This window comes from Dipteris shenzhenensis, chromosome 10 (genome assembly GCF_047967505.1).
Source record: "Dipteris shenzhenensis isolate YYH24624 ecotype China chromosome 10, Dip_SZ_1.0, whole genome shotgun sequence".
NCBI lineage: Eukaryota > Viridiplantae > Streptophyta > Polypodiopsida > Gleicheniales > Dipteridaceae > Dipteris > Dipteris shenzhenensis.
Window position 1 is genome coordinate 3,974,448 of NC_141605.1, and position 22,027 is coordinate 3,996,474.

Genomic DNA, 22,027 nt, shown 5'->3' on the forward strand with positions numbered 1-22,027 from the left:
GGAGACATTACAAAACCTCCAAAGAACATTTCCGGGTTTTTTAGCGAACTCAGGAGTGAGTTCTTAGAGGAGGGGGAGTATGTCATGTGCACGGATTGGTATCTGACATGTACTAGGTACACAAGACTAGCTTAGGTAGCCTGGGGAGGCTTAGAGCTAGGTAGGCTTGATTCTCGGGTTGAGTGGCAAGGGTACGAACCAGTTTGAGGTCTTCGCTATTTTTGGCGCTTGGGGCCCGAGTCTATAAAAGGGGCCCAGGGGTTCAATTCTCAGAGAGCCGATGGGAGCAAGTTTCGTTCCCAGGTGCTAGGTCTAATCTTGGATTGAGTCGTGGACGCGCGCCTGCATCTTAGCGTAGCCCAAGGCCCAGTAGCAGATGCCAGGCTTCACAGCGCCACCTGGTGGTATGGGACACCAGGCTGGTTAGGATCTGGTTGGGAGTTCGTGCCAGTAGCTCAGCTCGTGGCTCGGAGGGGACATCTCCTGATTCGGGATCATATCCCGTAGATGTCATGGTTGGGTGGTGAGCAGCCTACTCGGTTTCTCACGTTGTGTGTGTTCTTGTGTTTGTTTGTAGATCAGAGGTTTCAGGAGTGCTGGGACGTGTCAAAGAAATACTTGAGGCTTTGGTGATCTGTCTTGACTGTAAAATCATCTCCCAAAATATAGTGTTTCCAGATAGTAAGAGCATGAATTACTGCCAACATCTCTTTCTCATATATCCCCATATGTCTCTCGGCATTTCACAATCTCCTACTCATGTAGGCAACCACATGTCCATTTTGATAAAGGGCAGCTCCAACACACTCTCCACAAGCGTCACAGTCCACTTCAAAGGGCCTGTGCAAATAAAAAACAATGAGAATTGGCTCCATGGTTAACATATCCTTGAGAGTGTGGAAGTTCCATATCAGCAAAGTGTCTAATGAACCTCCTGTAGTAGGAACAAAGCCCTAAAAAGCTGCGCACTTCACGCACAGTTCTTAACTCTGGCCATGCCTAAATGGCTTCGATCTTTGTAGGCTCCATCCATATGCCATCTTTGGAAATGATATGGGTGTTCTTTCCATTGATAAAGAGCTTATTGTCTCTGACTTATTGTAAGACAATGGATCAGTGTCTTTTATGCTCCCAAGGAAGCCATCAAAGAAAGTACCAGTAAAGTGTCTATGAGGTCAAAAATCCCATCCATCATCGTGTTGAAAGTAGCTGGAGCATTCATTTAACCAAAGGACATCACGCACTCATATAACCCAAAAGTCTTCCGAAAAGCTGTATTATGGATGTCCTTTGGGGATGGATCTTGATTTGATGATATCACTCTTCAAGTCAATCCTCCTAAAAATAATGGCTCCCTTTAATCGATCCAACACATCATCAATGTGTGGAATCAGAAAGCTGCTCTTAGCAGTGATCTTGTTGAGGGCTTTGTGGTCAACACGCATACGATAAGAGCTGCCCTTCTTTTGTACCAACAACACACGTGAGCAAAAAGGAGAAGAACTAGGTCGGATAAGTCCTTGAGAGAGCAAAGCCCGTACTTGATCCATGATCTCCTTAGTCTGGGCTGCACTCACCCGATAAGGTGGCTGATTAGGATGTTCCTTCGGCCGCTCTATAGAAACCTGTTCTTGACATTCATCTTGTTGACAGCTCTCTACTCAACACACATACGATGGGACCCATCCTCCTCCTGTACCAACAACACATGTGAGAAAAAAGGAGAAGAACTAGATCTGATAGTCCTTTCGAGAGCAAATCGTGTACCTGAGCCATGGTTCCTCGGTCTGGGCTGCACTCACTGGATAGCATGATTGATTAGGAGGCTCATCATTCCCTGGAATGAGCTCGATGACATGGTTCTCCGGCCGCTCTGGAGTAACTCTCCTAGTAGCGAATCTGAAAAACAATCTTTAAAAGCATCTAAGAACTGAAATTTTCCTTTATGTGGAGAATCCAGCTCAACTTTCGGTTCATTCTCTTTTTCTTTGACATAAATCGTGTCAGATGAAATTTGAAGACTTTATTAATTTTCCAACGGAAACACCGCATATCGCTTTAGCAACAATGCGATGTTCTCTTTCCCTCTATGATTGAAAACAAGTGTCTTTTCAGACATCATGAGATGCACTTCTTTTTTATAGAACCAAGCATAACCAAGCATCTCCAAAACTGCATCGAATTGTTCCAAAGGTGAAAGCATAAAATTCTTGTGATCCACATAATCCTGAATATGGATCGTAAGTTTTCCAATGAGAGGTGTCACAAGTATTGACTGTGCCTGTAAAATTTGCCGAGCATCAAGAGATTGCCCTAACTCTTCCGTCTTGATCCCTAACCATATGGCTAGGTGTCAAGTTATATGTTACTCCAATATGGAAGAAAATCAACATGTTCTGATCTCTTACTTTGCCCCATGAGAGACACTTTGGATCGGCCACTCTCCCTAGTACGTCACCCACCAAAGTCTTTGGTGGTTTTTTTGCCTTTTTTTTGTCCTTTGAGTTCTTCGATCTTTTGGGGCAGTTGGATGCCAAGTGTCCTTCTGATCCGCATCCAAAACACTTTCCCTCCTTTCGGAAGGTCTCGATCTATCTTGGAGTGAAATTAGACTTTCCTTTATAAGGCGTTGGTTCACCCCTTGGCTTCTATGGCTGAGACTCCTTTTCTGATCTTGGTGACTTGGTAGACTTGTTTCATGGTCCTCCTGGTACCGTGCTCTTCTTTTTTGATCCTCCCTTCTTTGCCTTCTCAAAGGAAGGGTGATCTTTGATATGCAAGAGAACTCTGAGTGCAGCTGAATGCACAACATCTTGATTTTTTGTATGAGACAAGGTGTTCACATAAGCTCATACCTCAGGCTCTCACAAAATCTTCATCAAGATCATTGTATGGCCCTAGGGGATCCTTTTGGCTGGGCCGTTGGGTGGCTGACTGGCATGCTTTGAAGCCATAGTATGCTCAAGATTCGAGAAAGATCAGATCCGAACTAATTTCTGAGCTTGGCTGAGCCAAAATAAGACTTTGAGGGGGTTTTATTATGATGTTGTATTTTCACTCAGAGCTTGCTCTAGCGAGTTTCTTTCTTAATAGAAGTCTCTTTTTTGAAAAAAAAAAAAAAAGACTGATTCATTGAGGAAAACTAACCACTTGAGCATGCTTTAAGAACTTGAACCTAGACAAACACTTTGGGAAGAAAATTTTGGAGCATTTACTTGGCGAATGGTAGCTAGTTGACAGAGGGAGGCCACACCTTCTCCATCGACATGGTCACCCCAAGATACGGGATCCATGGATAGAGCATCTTTTGGATCGAGGTACAGGATGCGACTCCCCCTTCTTGACAGCATCCTCCAAAGTACAATGTTTGGGAGATGGTGTCCAGCATCATTGGTTGGAACATCTGAGTCGTCCGATGCAGCTTGGTGATGGGAGGTCACCAAATCCTGCCAGCGGCAACTCTTGTCTCTATCTGGCAGGATATCATCTACACCTTGCATGCCATTTCGGAGCATGGAACGGTAGGATCTAGGACGACCGTTGAAATGTGGGAGCGTTTTTGCAAGGCTTGGCCTGCAAGTATTTATGGAGCAAGGTTTCACTGGATGTATAGTACCCTGGCTGTTAGCCCCTATTCTAGAGATTCCCTAGGCAGTGAGCTAGGTTCTCTGGAAATAGGCTGTTTTTTTCACTTATTTCCCATGATCAGCGCCTCTCGGATTGCTGATTTGTATGGTTGGTTTTTCAAGCAATAATAGAATGTCCTTTTCTCTAGAAAGGGTAGGATAATGAAATGTCCATTGTAAAGGCCATCATCTTCAACGCAATACGAAGAGGACAGTGGAGTGGCTTCATGCCAAAAATTAATCAGTAGGGGTCACCCAACCGGGGGGAGGGGGGGGGGGGGGGGGAGGGGGGAGAGAGAGAGAGAGAGAGAGAGAGAACTAACATCTTTGAAAGACCGAAAGGTCTAGGAGATTGAAGAAAAACCAGATACAAAAGCTAAGGGCTGTGGCCACTACATCCACACCCAAGGCTGATGTCTAAGATGAGAATATCAATAGAGAATGTCTCTGCGAGAGAGTACACACACGACTATCCATATGTAACGGGGAAAGGGGGGAGATCCCCAGCAGTGGGATGATCGGTCAACTGTCCACCAAAATGTCAGAACCTCTGTATGCTGTCTGGGGGACTAATGCTGCCCGTCTGCTGAGGAAGAGCAGATGATATCGGCTACTGCCTTGTCCCAGTTCTCCTAAGCCTCAAGTTCAGAGCCTCTTATTACTATACCCTTTTCCATCCATCTGTTCTCTCTTTCTTTTCACCATATTGAAATCCCCTAAGGCAAAACAATTGCCTTCTGCAATATCCAGTGATTCCCATATTCTCTTTCTGTCTGCTGTAGCATTTGGAGCATATAATGAGATAACCACAAAATTCTATCTCTTAAGCCTCTCCCCCCCCCCCCCCCCCCCCTCTTCTTTTTTCCCAGACTCTTATTCCTCTTGCAGGCCTCTATTTTGATTAGTTTTATGTGGACTAAGCTTGCTCCTGGGAGCATATGACCTGTGGGAAGCGATCTTCTTTGGTTTTGTTGGATGAGCACATATGGCAGCTTGCTTGACCTCACATTCGCCCACCAGAGTATATTGAGACCCACAAGTGTGGTGCACCTTTTGTCTTAATGGAGTTGCATCATCATCTTTAACATAAGATAAACAACACGCTGATGGGATTCCATGGTCTTGCACCTGCAGGGAAAAGGATGAAGAGACCACTTCCAAGACTTTAGGTTTTAAAGTGTCTGGTTTACAGGTTTGTCTTCATCAAATTGAGTGGTGATTATTGCCATACCTGTTTTGAGGCACAACTACGGAACCAAATTCAGTTTATGTCCAGGCTAGAATATGAATTTCCAAAAGGTGGATGGGTAATAAATTGGAATCTTGCAGGCTTATGATGCTGCAACAAACAATACTTGGAAGCCAGGTCGGCTTTGGTGCAGGATGCTAAACCCTGATATGGTTAGGCTTGTGTTGAAGCGGTTTGTATCATCCAATCCAATGGATGATATGCATCCTAACTTGGCTTTTGCGTTTGCTGTATATGGTGGTTCTGAAGGTATAATCCATCAGCTAAATGAACTTAGAAGCTGGTGAGCAGTCTAGTTCTTGTTGTTGTCTTGTCTGTTTCATTTATACTGCGCATCTTCCCTTCTTTTGTGCCTATCTACATGCAAACTTTATTATTATTGTTTCTTTCTTCATTTTCTTCATGTTTATGTAGTGATGAAAATGTTTTTATTTTCGACAATTTCAGGTTTGAGAGACAGACTTGTTACCACTTCTACTCTAGCTCTGTTTTATTTATATATGAAGGCAAATCCATGGTACCTGGCTGTGGAGGAAACGTACGTGCCTCCTTGAAACTTGTGGACTTTGCTCATGTTCTCACTGGGCAAGGAAGCCGTGATGACAACTTCCTTCAAGCTCTAGACTCATTGATTGACATTCTTTGTGAAATAGTGGATGCATCTTAAGTAGTAATCATATAGCTGAGAATTGCACAAAAATGATATCTTTTTTGTGCTAGATATGGGTCTAAATTCTGAGTTACTTTTTGAAATTCTACATTTTCTTCTCCCTTTCTCAGGAGAGCATCAAATTCATTTTCTACGACAATGTTACAGTTCATGTTCTTTGCTGTGAATGTGTGTGAGAATGAGGTGGGATGGGGTTGCAATAGCCCCTTCTTCCGAAGATAGTATTTCTATATCAGTAGCTTGCCACTACTGTTTGCCAAAAGGCTTAAAGGAAAACTACAGTTTGCCAAAGGGTTGAAAGAATAACTGGCGGTCAAGGAGTACTTGTAACTGCACCACCATGGCCACATTGTTGATAATTAGTTTGATTGGAAAGGGTCGAAATCTTCAATATGAGAGCTTCAGACACTTCTCCCAATGTGGTTGAATTGTTTCTTTGGGATCTGGAGATAGACCCACCGCCTCTCCTTGTAGCCAACATCCCGACATTGCATGTTGGCCTGTGCTTGGTAGGAGTAGCTTATCTTTTAATTGTACGAGTCCCTCTTTCCGACTATCATGTGAGGTTTGTAGTTGCTGGACAGTTTTCTTTCAGCTTCCATCGATTCTGTGAGTTTCGGCTGACTCTCTTATAGACATGTGATGGCCTGCGTTGCATTTTTCTCTCTTTCTTTTAATGCCTTGTTGCATGCACATTTCTTCCATTTTCTGTTCTGCCATGTTAGTGTTAAGCATCGGAATCTTTCTTTGCTTTTTGCAAATTTATCTGGATGGTCGAAATTATTTGTCTCCGATTTCTCTCCAATGCCAAACTAGTGAATATTTCTGACTTTTTTGCATTTGTTGGGTGTGGTATTTAATGATCTGAAATAATAGACTTCTGTGGCAGTATTGTTGACAGTGCTGGCTCTCCTGCATCCATGTTTGTTCTTGGACCTTGCTTTGTGATGGAGTTTGTTATTATATGCCCTCTCGAAATCTGGTTTGCTGCTCACATCAAGAAAAGATATTGATAGCTAACACTAAGAAAGGAAAGCGCACACAGAATATGCAAAAAAATATATTGTGAAATTTTAAATCCCAATGCCAAAATTTCAACTCCCTAACAAGAGTAGTTGCACAGAGCCTATTTGAAAAATGAAGCATTGACTTTGTGGGACCTATTAACCCTACTACAAAAGATACTTAGGCTTGATACATCATTTTGGGCATTGATTATTTCGCCATGTGGACAAAGGAAAAGGTATTAAGAAAAATTAGATTCTTGTATGAAAATGTGATCAAAAGATATGGGTGTCTAGTAGAAAGCTTGTCAGGGCACATGTTTCATCAATGGAGTGGTTTGAAGGCTCTTGGCAAGCTTTATGGTCCTACAAATATGAAGCATGGCCTACTACCCTCAAGGTAATGAACAGACAAAATCCACTAACAAGGTACTCTACAATGTTAAAGCATTCTCACTGAGCATAAAAGCTAAACATAACATTATAGGCATACCAAGCCACATTCACATTTCTTGAGTATTTACACCTTTCCAATTTGGTATACATCCTTAAAGCAGTAGTTCCCCTTGAATTCATCATACCAACTCTACATGTAGTAGTACAATAGTGCCCTTCACTAGAGAGAAATGAAGAAGCAAATGGTTCAAAAGGTATCTCAAAGATAAAGACATTGATGAGGACAACTTAGTTTTTCTCTACAATGCCAAACTAAATAATACAAGAAAAATTTGTGCATACATTTGTAATGATGATAAAATCCATGTTTTGCCTCATGAGTACTATAATGTTGGCTACAGAGGATTAATGTCAACTCATGAGTACCATAATGTTTTTGCCTCATGAGTACCATAGTGTTGACTATAGAGGATTGCATAAAACTTCATGTATGAGTCATCATACCTATCGAATCATATCGAGTTGCATCATTTCATATTCTAGTGTATAATGCATCATTTCACGTTTTCATGCATCACACCAAGTTGCATCATTTCATGTTCTAGTGTATCATGCATTATCCTACATCATACCGTGCACATATTGTATCTATTATGGCATGTTGACAATGTTGCATCATGGTTGTGCATTTGTATCTCGTGTATCTATTAAAAATTGAAACATCATATAGGTGTTAAAAATTAAATTGTGAAATGTAGTATCCATGCATTAGATTAAATATCTCCATGTGTTTGGATTTATGTGTGCAGAAAATTTTGCTCTCACAATTCATGACTCATAGGCCACCTTGCATAGTCTTCTTGAAGCCTAATAGAATGTCAATCACAAGGAGATGAGCCTCCACATGACAAAAGTGCCATAAGAGCAAGAAAGTCCCTAGTTACATGAGGCAACCGAAGAGAAGGAGGCCCACAATTGTGTAGCATGTGCATGGTATGAGCACCTCTAAAGGATTGCAACTTCAACTCCACAACGTTTTCCATATACTATCCAATGCAATTCATATTAGGTTGATCTCATTGGAAGGTATCAGAAGAGTGCATTGAGAACTTGATTTTCAAGGAGGAGGTTCTTTCCATTTTGCCACTAGAAGCAAGGGAGAATGAGGACGCTACTGAGGGAAGCTAAAGAAGATGAAGGCACATGGCCTCAAGTTCATAGTCATGAAGGAACGATGGATCCATAGCCAAAGGGGAGCCTAGCCAGTTGAATAGCATGGATGATAAACTACCATCATCCAGAGATGCAAGCTCGAGTACATGACGTGAACCTTGATGTATACAACAAAGAGCCTCGCCATGGGGGTGTGCCTTTGCACCCTGCACATATGTTTTCATGGACTGCATAAAGGGTCTATGAGTAAACTTTTCATTGTGTAGGGATAAATGCATGAAGCATTGGAGAGAGACTCTCAGTGACATAGAGATGCTCAAAGATCCATTAAAGAGAGTATATCTCTCTTCTTTCTTCTAGCATATGCTATAGTAAGCTCACTTGGTTTTTCCTTTATCCTTTTTGTTTCCCACTTCTGTGCTTCTACCATGTTGCAACCATCCAAGTAGGTGCGATATCATAAGGACTCAAAGGTAACTTGAACACATGATATTCTCCTATGTATCATCTATTGTAGTTTCTCCTATGATTGTTAACGCATCCAATTAGGCAAGAAATTTTATTCAATGCTCTAGATGTTGCTCTCAACCTACTTTTCACATGATGGAGAATCATATCCTTAAATTGTGAGTCCATTGTTTTCAAACTACTTTACTCAATTCTATGTCCATATTTTAGGCTTTGGTCCATTTTATTTCTATAACCATAGTAGGAATGATGAAGCCATGTCACATGACCCTCTAGCGTTCTCCATATGGTTTTCTCTACTCTAAAAGTAGGGTCTAAGCATCCTAGGCTACTTGCTCAATATGGTTTTCTCTACTCTAAAGGTAGGGTCTAAGCATTATAGTTTTGATCATTCTAACTATGTAAAATCTCTATAACGTCACTCAAAATTTGTAATCACCTACTATATACTGACCATGATCTATATTTTCCTACACTCAATTTAATAGTTTCTTTTTCCTACTAGGTAGGCTTTTACTATCTTGCACATAAATAGCTTAAAACAAATGCGATAGCTTTAACCATATAGGAATAATGCATTAATTGAATATAGGAAGCTTTAACCATAAATAGCTTGAAACAAATGTGATAGCTTTAACCATATAGGAATAATGCATTAATTGAATATAGAAAGCTCATTCTCCTGATTTGTTGACTATGTATGCACATTTGGTGGATTGCTTGAAGGCAAGTTGTCATCACTAGCACTGCATAGGATAGGTATCTCGTGGTTTGTTCTCACTCCAAAAAAAACAATTTGACGCATTTTACGATATGCACATTTTGATGTAGGCTAGTAGAGCGGGTTTTTAGTTTTGGGAATTGCACTATATTCGTTGATTTGTTTCTATGTTACTGTTGGATTGACCCTATGGAGAAATGGCTTAAGTGACATTTTTTGGTGAGTATAGGAAATGGAACATGTAGTTTCATGTAGTTTCATCTAATTGATTGAATTTTCTTTGACTTGGCTATATTAGTTATCATCCCATACTCGATGGTAGTTCCTATGGTCTACGAAGGTTTGCTAAGATAATATGTATTCTTGTTGTGATTTTGTAGTGATGAATGCATAAACATGGTTCTTATTCTGACCTTGTATGTTAGAGTGCCAAGAATTTGTTCTTTGGGCAAACTTACCATTTTCTTCTCTAGTGGCCAATTTAGGGTGGCATACTAAGACTCTTTGAGCATTGCTACTATAGGAAAACAAAAATTTAAATTTGACCAAATTTGTCAATTAGTTTTTTATTTGGCTAAATTGTGCGAAGTTGACTAGCAAGAAGACTAGTCTTTTTGTGTCAAGTAGATAATTTGCTTACCATATTGAACATGGGACTATAATGGTTAGTAGTAGGAATTTTAGTAGGGAAATTGGCTTCCTTTTGGTTTTAGCAAAAGTACAATGGATATATGTGGTCATTGCATGTACTTCAATTGGAAATTATGAGTATGCATAAATTGTTTTTTAGCATAAGCATTATATGGGACTATGAATCTCCTAGACAAAAATACCATTTGTTTGTTTCTCTAATGGTTGGTATGGGTTGTTGGAAAATTATGTTTCAATTGATGATTTGATTAGATAAAGTATCATATTAATCAATTGTCTATCTATTTTAACTAGATAATCAATAGTGTTCAACAATGTTCAACTTGCTAAATGCTTTGATTGACTCCATGTGGATCCATCCTATGCTTATGCTATTTGTCAGTAATTTAGAAGGGCTAGAAGCATATCTTTTTTGGAATTTCATTTTGAAACTAGATGCTAAGAAAAGGTATCATGATTGCTACAATAATTTGGATTTGTCTCCACTTCTAGCTTGTTGGCTAGTAATGGCATGACAATTACACTATGTTCTTGTCCTTGGCCCCTATGTATACTAAGGGTCATGAATCCTCTTTTTCCATATTGAATTGCTAGTAATCTAGAATTTTGCATATTAAATTTTCCTAAATCTGTATTTGCAAATGATTGATGATGGATAGTAAAATTAACACTTTGTTAGGCCTATACTATTCGAATGTTGTTCATGAGTATTGTGGACATTTATAACTTAATTTTTTTCTAAAAGTGCACTAAGAAATTGTTAATGGATGCTAAGTCTAGGTATCATGATTATAAGACTATGCTAACCTAGTACCCAATAGTTCCTTTCTAGCTCATCATTTGTTATGGTTAGACTACAATATTTTCCCTTCTTGTTGGTTACACTAAATTTAGGTCATGATTTCTAGTACCATCTTGTTTAGTTTGTAGGTTCATAAGTTGGGCTTCTTTGAAATTTCATTAGCAATAGATGGATGACTAAGTTGGTTAGTATAGTTCTTAGTAAAATATGTGTACTTTAATGGACTCCACTTGGGACCTTCATCTACTATCTTTTAAAGTAATATGTAGATCTAATTCATTTTGATGCCGCCAGAATGCAAAGTGAATTGAAACAATGTTTGGACAAATTTGCTGATGAATATTTCATATGTCTCTCCTAGTGTGTGAGAGTGCTCTCAACGGAAGCAAGAACAGAAGAGGGAGAGAGAGAAACAGAGAGCCACACAAGTTTTGGTGGGTGCAGAACCACCCTAATCTTCTTTTTCATTCATTTATATATCTGTTTGAGTATTGTACATAACCGGGGTAAAGGCACAGTGACCTTTAACCCCCACAACCTCCCACTTAAAGGACAATGTGCCTTTAAGGGAGAACAACTAGTGAGCATACTATCCAATGCCCATCAATACATGACAATACTCAAACCGATGACTAGGTAGACTCTTCATTAGCATATCTGCAGGGTTATCATCTGTATGAACCTTGACAAGCTCTATGCGCTTGTCCTCAAGTACCTCCCTGATGAAATGGTACCTGACCTTAATGTGTTTGGTCTTTGCATGAAAGACCAAATTCCGTGCTAGTTGAATAGCACTCATGGAATCACTATGTAGTGTCGGTACACCTGTATGAATCCCCAAATCTCCTACTAGCTGATCAAGCCATATAGCCTCCTTGCAACCCTCTGTGGCTACAACATACTCAGCCTCTGTGGTAGACAAAGCAACGCACTTCTATGCACGAGACATCCACGACACTGCACCACCTGCAAAGGTGAACACATAACCAGAAGTGGATCTCCTACTATCCACATGCCCTGCATAGTCTGAATCTATGTACCCAAGTACACACATGTCTCCTCTACCAAAGCAGATGCACACCTCCTTGGTACCCTTCATGTACCTCATGATGCACTTAACTGCCTCCCAATGCCTCTTTCCTGGATTAGCCATATACCGGCTAACAACTCCCACTGCAAATGCAATGTCTGGTCTAGTAGCTATCATAGCATACATAAGACTCCCAACTGCTGATGCATAAGGAACCTTGGCCATCATGGCCCTTTCCTCATCTGATTTGGGACTATCTGTATGACTCAGTTTCACATATGGAGGCAATGGATTACTCACTGCCTTCCCCCCCTCCATATTGAAACATTGCAATACTTTTGTAACATACTCTTTTTGTGAAAGCCAAAGGAGTTTCCTACTCCGATCACACGTGATGCGCATACCAAGAATATGACTTGCAAGTCCCAAATCCTTCATATCAAAGGCCTCATGCAACTTGGCCTTTAATGCATCTAGCTCATAAGTATTCTTGCTAGCCAATAGCATATCATCCACATATAGTGCCAAGATTATCAAGCTATTATCCTTAGCCCTTTTAGTGTAGAGGCAGTGATCAATTTCACTCCTTCTAAAACCTGGGACCGAATGAAAGCATCAAACTTCTGATACCATTCTCTAGGCGCTTGCTTAAGACCATAGAGACTCTTCTTTAGCTTGCAAACTAAATGCTCTTTGCCCTTTTCTTCAAATCCTTCTGGCTACACCATGTAAATTTCCTCATGCAAATCCCCATGCAAGAAAGCTATCTTGACATCCATCTGCATAAGCTCCATATCCTCTGATGCCACTAGTCTAAGCATGTATCTAAGTGTGGTCATCTTCACAACCGGAGAGAATATCTCATCAAAGTCCACACCCTTCTCTTGTTTGAACCCTTTAGCGACCAAACGGGCCTTGTACCTAGGCACATCATCATGTGTGACCTTGATTTTGTAGACCCATTTACATGGCAATGCTTTCTTTCCATGTGGCAAAGAAACCAAGTCCCAAGTCTTATTCTTCATAAGTGAACTCATCTCTGATTGCATAGCATACTCCCATTTGTGTTGATCCTCGTGCATCATAGCCTCTCTGTAGCAAGAAGGCTCCCCGCAATCAGTAAGCATCACATAGTCTACCCCTAGAACAAACCTATCAGATGGTCTAGACACTCTAGATGATCTTCTCAAGGGCATTTCACCTTGCTGTCCCACCTGCATATCAGCCACATTTGGCTCATCATTTCCACCAATAGATGATCCATCATCTACCCTTGATTGTATACCTGTGGGAGTACTTGGTGGTACTATTTCTTGCACATTTGGTGGATGGACAGCTTGCTATCTATCAACATATGCAGGTGGATTCACATCCTGGAAAGTGATTCTCCTCATTTCCACATCCCTCATGGGTGCCTAATGCATCTTCTTCTCATTGAAGACTACATCATGGCTGCATATGATCTTCTTTGCTTCTGGATCCTAGAGACGATAGCCCATCTCTCCACTTTCACCATAACCCAGAATGATGCATTTCCTAGACTTAGGATCTAGCTTCTTTCGAAGCTCTTTTGGCACATGTGCATATGCCTCACACCCAAATATATGCAAATGAGAGTAAGAGGGCTTCTTGCCACTCCATGCCTCTTCAGGAATACCACCATCCAAACTCTTACTAGGTGATCTATTGATCACATGCACTGCAGTCTTCATTGCCTCAGCCCAAAAACCACCAGAAAGACTTGCATTGGAAAGCATGCATTGCAACCTTTCTTGAATGGTACGATTCATCTTTTCTGCAACTGGACTTCGCTCTGGAGTATGAGGGGATGTGAGCTCCCTCTTAATCCCACATGTATCACAGAAATGCTGAAAGTCATGAGAGAGATACTCTCCGCCATTGTCAGTCCGTAGGCATTTAAGCGTTCTACCTGACTGATTCTCAACCAAGGCTAGCCATTTTTGAAATACCTGGAACACATCACTCTTTCGAGCTATAGGATAAGCCCACACTTTCCTAGTTGCATCATCAATGAATGTCACATAGTATTCAGCCCCGCTAATGATCGTGTAGGCATGGGACCACATACGTATGAATGCACCAAATCAAGCTTTTCAAACTCTTTCTTTCCCCTTCTTTTATGGGCTGATTTAGTCTACTTCCCATAGAGACAATGCTCACAAAATTCAAAATCAGAGAAACTCAAATGCGGTACATAACCCAAACGGCATAAGAATTTCATTCCATTCTGGCTCATGTGCCCCAACCTGCAATGCCACAAAGAAGTGCTTGGCTGCTCGGTTATCGCAACAACATGATCACATACCCGTGATACATGTAAGGGATATAAAGTCCCACACTTGGCACCCCTAGCCAAAAGCATAGAGCCCTTCTGAATTTTCCAACTCTGAAAGCCAAAAGTGGTGTGAAAACCAGCATCATCTAGCTGACTCACTGAAATAAGACTCTTCGTCAACTTAGACACATGTCTCACATGTTTCAAAATAAATGCAAACCCATTTGCAAAAGAAAACTTTATGTCACCTACTCCCACTATGTCACATGCATAGTCATTTCCAAGATGCACACAACCTATCTTTCCACTGTCATAAGTGGAGAACCATTCCCTATGGGGAGTAACATGGAATGAAGCACCAGAATCCAAAATCCAATCCTGGGAATATGCATCATTTGAAGTGGTAAGCAAATCTGCAGATAAACTAGACATGAAGTGAACGTCATTGTCACTATCATGTGTGACTGCATTGATCTCCTCGATCTTCACTTTTCCTTTGTCCTCCCTTGGACTCTCTTCCTTTTGATTTGCACCCCAATTTGCATTCTTTTTCTTATCCTTTTGCTCTCTTTTCAGCTTGTAGCAATCCTTTTTCATATGGCCCTTCTTGCCACAGTGGGAACACTCAATGTTCCGTGCCTTGGATTTGCTACAAGACTTCCCTCTTTCTTGGGACTTCCCCCTGAACTGTGATCTACCCCTTTGCACATTTAAGGCTGCATCCTGCTTGTTTCCGTCCATAGACTTCCGTCTAATCTCCTCGGCCAACAAGCTACCCACAACATCATCAAATTTCAGTACTCCACCAGGTGCAGAGTTACTGACAGCTGTACGGAAGGTATCCCATGAGGATGGCAATGAACATAAGAGAAATATTGCCTTAGTCTCCGCATCAAAATTCATCTTCTGAGCCTGAAGCTAGCTGAAAATAATATTGAATTCATTCAAGTGAGAAGCGATGGAGACCCCTTCCTTCATCTACAGCTCAAATAATCTCTTCATGAGGTAAACTTTATTAGAGGCAATTTACTTTTCATAAGTGGCACACAGTTTCTTCTACAAATCTTCCGTAGTCTGCTCATTTACTACTGTGAAATAAACTAACTCTGCAAGATAAAGTCTAATAGTAGATTTTGCTAATGCATCCAACTCATTCCAATCATCCTCAGACATATTTGCAAGCTTAGCTTCAATCCCTGCCAAGGGTTTAATCTGCTTCTTTTGAATAAGCACATCCCTTATTTGTTCTTTCCACAAAGAAAAGTTAGACCCATCAAACTTTTTGATGCCAAAAAACTCCTTTTCAGACATGGAAGAGGATGCCATGATGCAAATGAAGCAAAAATCCCAAATGCTAGTGCCCACAAGAGAGAATCACACCAAATACTAGGTGCACCCAAATGTGTATGCCACAATAGAGTGAAATATCACCAAAACTCATGTCTCAAAGCATTTGACTCATGTGCATATACTATGCATCCATATGAGCAAATCTAGCCCAAAAGAAAATGCCAACTACAATGGCAATCCAAAATGCCAAATGACTCAAGCATAAACATCGTCCATTGGCATATGCATTAATAATATCTCATCCATGTGCAAAGCGTCCATAAAAATAGCATCCCACAAGGCAGTTTGGGCCTATCAACACATCCAATAAGGACCGCAATGCATCCAAATGGCCTATAAATCATCCACTGCAACCCAATGCACACCACGAATGAGTGCACACTGCTCAAACTGCAACCAGAGTGATCTGCATAAGGTATGCTTAAGAAATCATAGTCCCACGGTAATGACCGCTACTGAAAATAGAACCTGAGATGCCTCAAAACATGGGCACCATTGCATAATCAGACTCAGCAAGAAAATCTACAAATATCTCTCTTCTGTCAGAACTCCAAAATCCCAACCAATGAGTGAGAAATGGGAGTCAACACTTATCCACTGCCATGTGGCATAAATCTAAGGTTTCAAAACCTTAGAATGAAAAATGCATAATAGAGAGATGAAATCGAATACACAGAGATCTATAACTCTGAAAATCCTCCACCGAATCGCATAAGAACTGATAGGTAGGGGTTTTTGGGCATCTGAAATGCAATGGGACAGACGGTTTTGGAAACCGTGGTCTCAATTATTGGGTCCAACACACGGACTGAAAAACGTTTTTGGAAACAGAGCTGTTTGTAAACTCCACCGGAGTGCGAATGATGAGCAACATAGAAGTTTTAGGACCTCCTGAGTCCACCAGAACTGACAGATCTGCAAATGGTTGCTCCAAACTTGAGTTCCAACACCCGGGCAGAAAAACGCAGAAACTGACACAGTGAGTCATAAATCCAATGAAATGATCCCAGATTCAAGAATGAAGGTATTTCCAAGCTTCTAAAGTGAAGTGGACACCAAAAGCAAGCAATAGTTGCCTCTACAAGTCAATATGGAGTATCTGTCATCGAACAGAGCAGGGAAAAGCTCAAAAAACGACTTTTTCTTTGAAAACACTTAACAGGCTCTCAAAACCACTTCACAAAACCAAAGTGACTTTTCCGAAGGTTCCTCCAAGGTCTCTGCATACTCGGATGCAAGTAAAGTCACCCACAAAGCTTACCACAGAGCTTCTCCTTCCTCCCACAGAGCTGCTGAGCTTCTAGGCATTCACGCACGCTCAGCTAGATCACCCGGGCTTTGATACCAGTTGAGAGTGCTCTCAATGGAAGCAAGAACGGAAGAGGGAGAGAGAGAAACAGAGAGCCACACAAGTTTTGGTGGGTGCAGAACCACCCTAATCTTCTTTTTCATTCATTTATATATGTGTTTGAGTATTGTACATAACCGAGGTAAAGGCACAGTGACCTTTAACCCCCACAGTGTGACCTCCTTTTGCAACATCGGTGAGTATTTTAAATTACAAAATAACACAATCTCAATATATACAAACTCAACTTCAAAGTGGTATCATGCCCATCAAATCAATTGTTAGTTTCAAAGAACTGAAAGAAAATCAGGATGTTGAAGATAAATTGAAGAAACGAGGTATGTGGTATTTGGTTCATGTTCAAAGAATGAAGAATAAGAGCTCATCCATTGAGAAAATCACAAAAGACTAGAGCGAGAGCCAATAAGCATTCTAAGGTCTCTCCCTAAGCCATTGGAAACCTCATTTAAGAGGCACACAACAACAAGGGTGTCAAGGGAGAAGCATTCGCATGAAATTGATATATGCTTGTGTACAGATATTGAGTGGGATCTATATCTTAAGCATGATATCTTGGTTGATTTATTTTCTGCTACATATTGTGGTTTGGGCATGGGTTTTCAAAGCTAACATTAAGACATGCTTAGATTCTCCAATAGGGTGGGGATACATGTAGGCCAACACCTGCTCTTGCCACTTCGTATTGGGGTCCTTACATAGATCATGTATATTATTAGATTATGTCACATGACTACTTATGAGCTTCTCAAGCTGCTACAAAAGATAACCATAGTATGTAGGTAGCTCAGGCATGGACAGCTTCGACTACTGGCAGATTCTAATATTGAAGATATATGTCGGTCTTTGACAAAATGGTTGAATGCCTTTATTGCTCAGTCATACACTGAGACTACTGGCTGCACTGGTTTGAGGGTCCACCTTCGTGCATTGAATGGGGGGGATCAAACAATAATATTTCTTCAATTTGTCGATACACCCAATAATGAATGGGCATCTCCTCCCAACCCGAAACTTGGTGCAAAACTCCCATAGTAGGGACTAAAATGGGGAGACCCTGAGTAGGAAAAATGGGCTCGACATCCATTGTTTGCTCGATTTGTGGGGATAATCCTCCTTGTGGACAATTGTCACTATGTTTTGAAGAGGGATATAATCCTAGAATGGATGTATTGTCTTGTTTGGCTCTTTGTGTGCATGGAAGACCATGTGTTGTGCATGAATGCAATGTGGATCACAAGCTAGATGTGCTAACCAATCAGCTACAAGTGGTTTTATAATTTAAGGTGCTATGTAGGTTTTTTCCATGCTGAGATATTGTGCAATGGACACAATACTTTTCACGTGTCTTAATATAGATGGGATTGACTTGGGTGCAAAGTGGCGCACCCATCCGATAAGTACTTGTTTGGATAACACACCTAGGAGCATGTTTTTTGATGTATGTGCATCATAGTGAGGCAAAAATGGTGTTTAATGAGATAATCAGCCACGGAAATCATAGAAAACAGGCATAATACTTTGCACGCAGCTCAACCTAGGTGGCATTTACTTGCTTGCAAAGTGGTGCACCCATCCCATAAGTACTTGTTCAGATAACACACTAGGGAGTGTGTTTTTTAACGGTTGTGCATAACACTAGCGCAAAAATAGTATATAATTCGTGATCGATCATGCAAAGCATATTTGATGGGCATAATAATTTGCACGCACCTCCATGTAGGAGGTATTGAGTTGCATGCAATGTGGGGAGCCAATCCGATAAGTTATTGTTGGAATAACACACCTAGAAGCGTGTTTTTTTACGTATGTGAATCACATTGAGGCAAAAACGGTGTTTAATGCTTGGTCGACCAAGCAAATGATATCTGATGGGCACAATACTTTGCACAGCCCTCTATTTAGGTGGTATTGACTTGCATACAAAATGGCACACCCATCCCATAAGTACTTGTTTGGATAATATACCTGGGAGTGCATTTTTTGATGGTGATGCATAACACTAGGAGGAAAATGACGTATAATGTGTGATCGAGCTTGAAAATTATATCTGATGGACACAATCATTGCATGCATCTAATTCTATATGGTATTGACTTGGTTGCAAAGTGGCGTGCCCATCCATTATGTACTTGTTTGGATAACACACCTAGGAGCGTGTTTTTTTATGGATGTGCATCACACTAAGGTGAAAATGGTGTTTGATGCGAGAATTGACCATGCAAAGCATATCAAATGGGCAAGATACTTTGCACACATCTCAACCTAGGTTGTGAATAACACTAGGAGGAAAACGATATATAATATGTGATCGAGCATGCAAATCATATCCGATGGACACAATACTTTGCACGCATCTCAATCTAGATGGTATTGAATTGGGTGCAAAGTGGCACACCCATCGGATAAGTACTTATTTGGATCATACACCTAGGAGCGTGTTTTTTGATGGATGTGCATCACACTGAGGCAAAAACGGTGTTTAATGCGAGAATCTATGACATTTAGTGCTTTGTTGGTCCTTCTGTTTTCCTCCTCAAGTGCCTCTGAGATGAATTCTTTCTTTGGGCTTCTGTGCCCTTTTTTACTACGTTCTTCCATTCCATCATCTTGGCTTCCCCGTTGCTGATTTATTAATTGAGCTCAATGTGGGTGCCTTGCATTGTTTCTTGCATGCCTGCAATCTCCTTCAAGAGAGTGGCATTCTTTGTTTTCAACTCTTCCATTTCCTTGCAATTATCCCCTTCCAAAAACACTTTAATGTCCTTTATTTATTGCTCTTTAGTTTCAAGAGTATGCATCCTATCCTAGAACTTGTTTTTTTTACATATCCATTTAGATTTTTCTTTCTCCAATTCCTCCTTTTTGCCCTTTTCTTTTCTCCATTCCTCTTGCATTTTACACCCGGGGTTTTTCACTTCAGCAAGTGTCTTGTCTACATGTGCATATCAAATGTGCACAATACTTTGCACGCACCTCAACCTAGGTGGTATTTACTTGCATGCAAAGTGGCACGCCCATCCCATAAGTAATTGTTCCGATAATACACTTGGGAGCGTGTTTTTTGACGATGGTACATAACACTAGGAAGAAAATGATGTATAATGCAAGATTGAGCATACAAATCATATCCGATGGACACAATACTTTGCACGCATCTTAATATATATGGAATTGACTTGGGTGCAAAGTGGCACACCCATTCAATAACTACTTGTTTGGATAACACACCTAGGAGTGTGTTTTTTGATATATGTGCATCACACTGATGAACCATGCAAAGCATATCAAATAGGTACAATACGTTGCACACACCTCAACCTAGGTGGTATTTATATGCATGCAAAGTGGCACACCCATCCCATAAGTACTTCTTTTGATAACACACTTGGGAGCGCATTTTTTGACAGTTGTCCATAACACCAGAGGAAAAATAATATATAATGTGTGATCGACCATGCAAAGCATATTCGATGGGTATAATACTTTGCATGCTCCTCCACCTAGGTAATATTGCATTCCATGCAATGTGGGGCACCAATTTGATCAGTACTTGTTGAAACAGCACACCTAGAAGCGTGTTTTTTATGCATGTGAATCACATTGAGGCAAAAACGGTGTTTAATGCCTGGTCGACCATGTAAATCATATCTGATGGACACAATACTTTGCAGAGGTCTCTTTTTAGGTGGTATTGACCTACATGCAAAGTGGCACACCTATCCCATAAGTACTTGCTCGGATAATACACCTGGGAGCACATTTTTTGATAGTGGTGCATAACATTGTTAGTAAAACGATGTATAATGTGGATCCAGCATGCAAATCATATCCCATAGACATAATACTTTTCATGCATGTCAGTCTAGATGGTATTGACTTGGTCTCTCCAGCTCAAGCAAATCCAACAACAGTTGTGCGCTCTCCAGAGATCCCCAGCCCGCAAGATCTGCATTTTTCTAAAAGTGAGTGACTATACTATTAAACATGTCAACATAAAACATGGTTGTCAAGTAGCTATGTACCTTGCACCTGCGCTCCTGTTTTCGATGACAAATGTGAACTACCTAGACATCCTATCGCATTGCAAAAAAAGAATGCACGTGTCGATCTACATATACTGGAAAAAAAACAATAGGCTTGAAGAGAAAATAGGTTGTAGTATATTGCAAACCCATGACTCAAATGAAAAATGAAATCCAAACATTATCAAGGACAAAGTCATGAAATATTATGTCTCAGTTCATATTTCTGTAAATAGCCAACATTCTCGAAGACCTATGACAGTTGGAATATTGAAAGAAGTTTATAAAAAGCTATACAAAGATTACCGAAATGAAGATTTGCCACCCAAGAAAGCCTCAAGAGGGTTTGAAAGAGCAATGTCATACTCCTAGGCTCTTGCTGTTGCCAATTGCAAAACTTCCTTGTACACAACATTTGTGGTAGAAGTTTTATCCATCTCCTCGCCTCTGGCATTAGATGCACTCTGCAAAATGAAAACCTTAAGTAACAGCGTTTGATGCTCGGATATGTGAAAATGCCATGTATAGTTGGCCATGATTGAATACCGGTGTCGCCAAGTACAGCCCCAAAACAAACAATGTTTGGCCCTGTGGCTTAATGATTGTCATGCCAAATGCCAAATCGGATAGGAAATTGCCGTCTCCTCATGTCGAATGGGAGTTTAAGGTTGGTCGGAATGAATGTTCTCCTTCAAATAAACGTTCTATCACCAGCATTGGTACCCGTAATGATTTTAGCTTCTAACACTTTCCTGTGAAACTCTTTCCAAATACACATCCGCAAACAAAGTCATAACTGAACATACAAAATCTAAAATAGACACACAAACATCCCTAAAAGGAAAAAAGTTTGCGGCCATGTACTATAGGGAAAAAGCCTGCGCCGACCATGTACTCCACATCCGCCATGTCCAAAAAAAAATTTCTCTGTGACAGAGTACTTCAAAAATATCACATCCAAAAGTGCAATCACATGTATGAACATGCAATAGCTACATCAAACAACTGATTGATATATCCAAATACACAGCCGCAAATAAAGTCATAACTGAACATACAAAATCTACAATAGACACACAAACATCCCTGAGGGAAAAGTCTGCGACCATGTGTTGCACGGAAAGGCCTGCGACGTTCTCCACATCCACCGCAGTTATGAAAATACAACGGGGTATTAACATTCGTATATGGGCGAGCATC

At 40.7% G+C, this 22,027-nt stretch overlaps 1 protein-coding gene across 1 annotated transcript in view; it reads left to right on the forward strand.

Moving 5' to 3' along the window:
- Positions 1-6,105, forward strand: part of LOC147897282 (inositol polyphosphate multikinase alpha-like) — a 46,359-nt gene extending 40,254 nt beyond the window's left edge. The window contains exons 5-7 of the mRNA XM_087380358.1: positions 4,761-4,818; positions 4,956-5,158; positions 5,323-6,105. Coding sequence (XP_087236484.1) covers positions 4,761-4,818; positions 4,956-5,158; positions 5,323-5,542 — 481 coding nt within the window. The 3' untranslated portion in view covers positions 5,543-6,105. The remainder of the gene's footprint in view (positions 1-4,760; positions 4,819-4,955; positions 5,159-5,322) is intronic.
- The last annotated feature ends 15,922 nt before the right edge of the window (positions 6,106-22,027 follow it).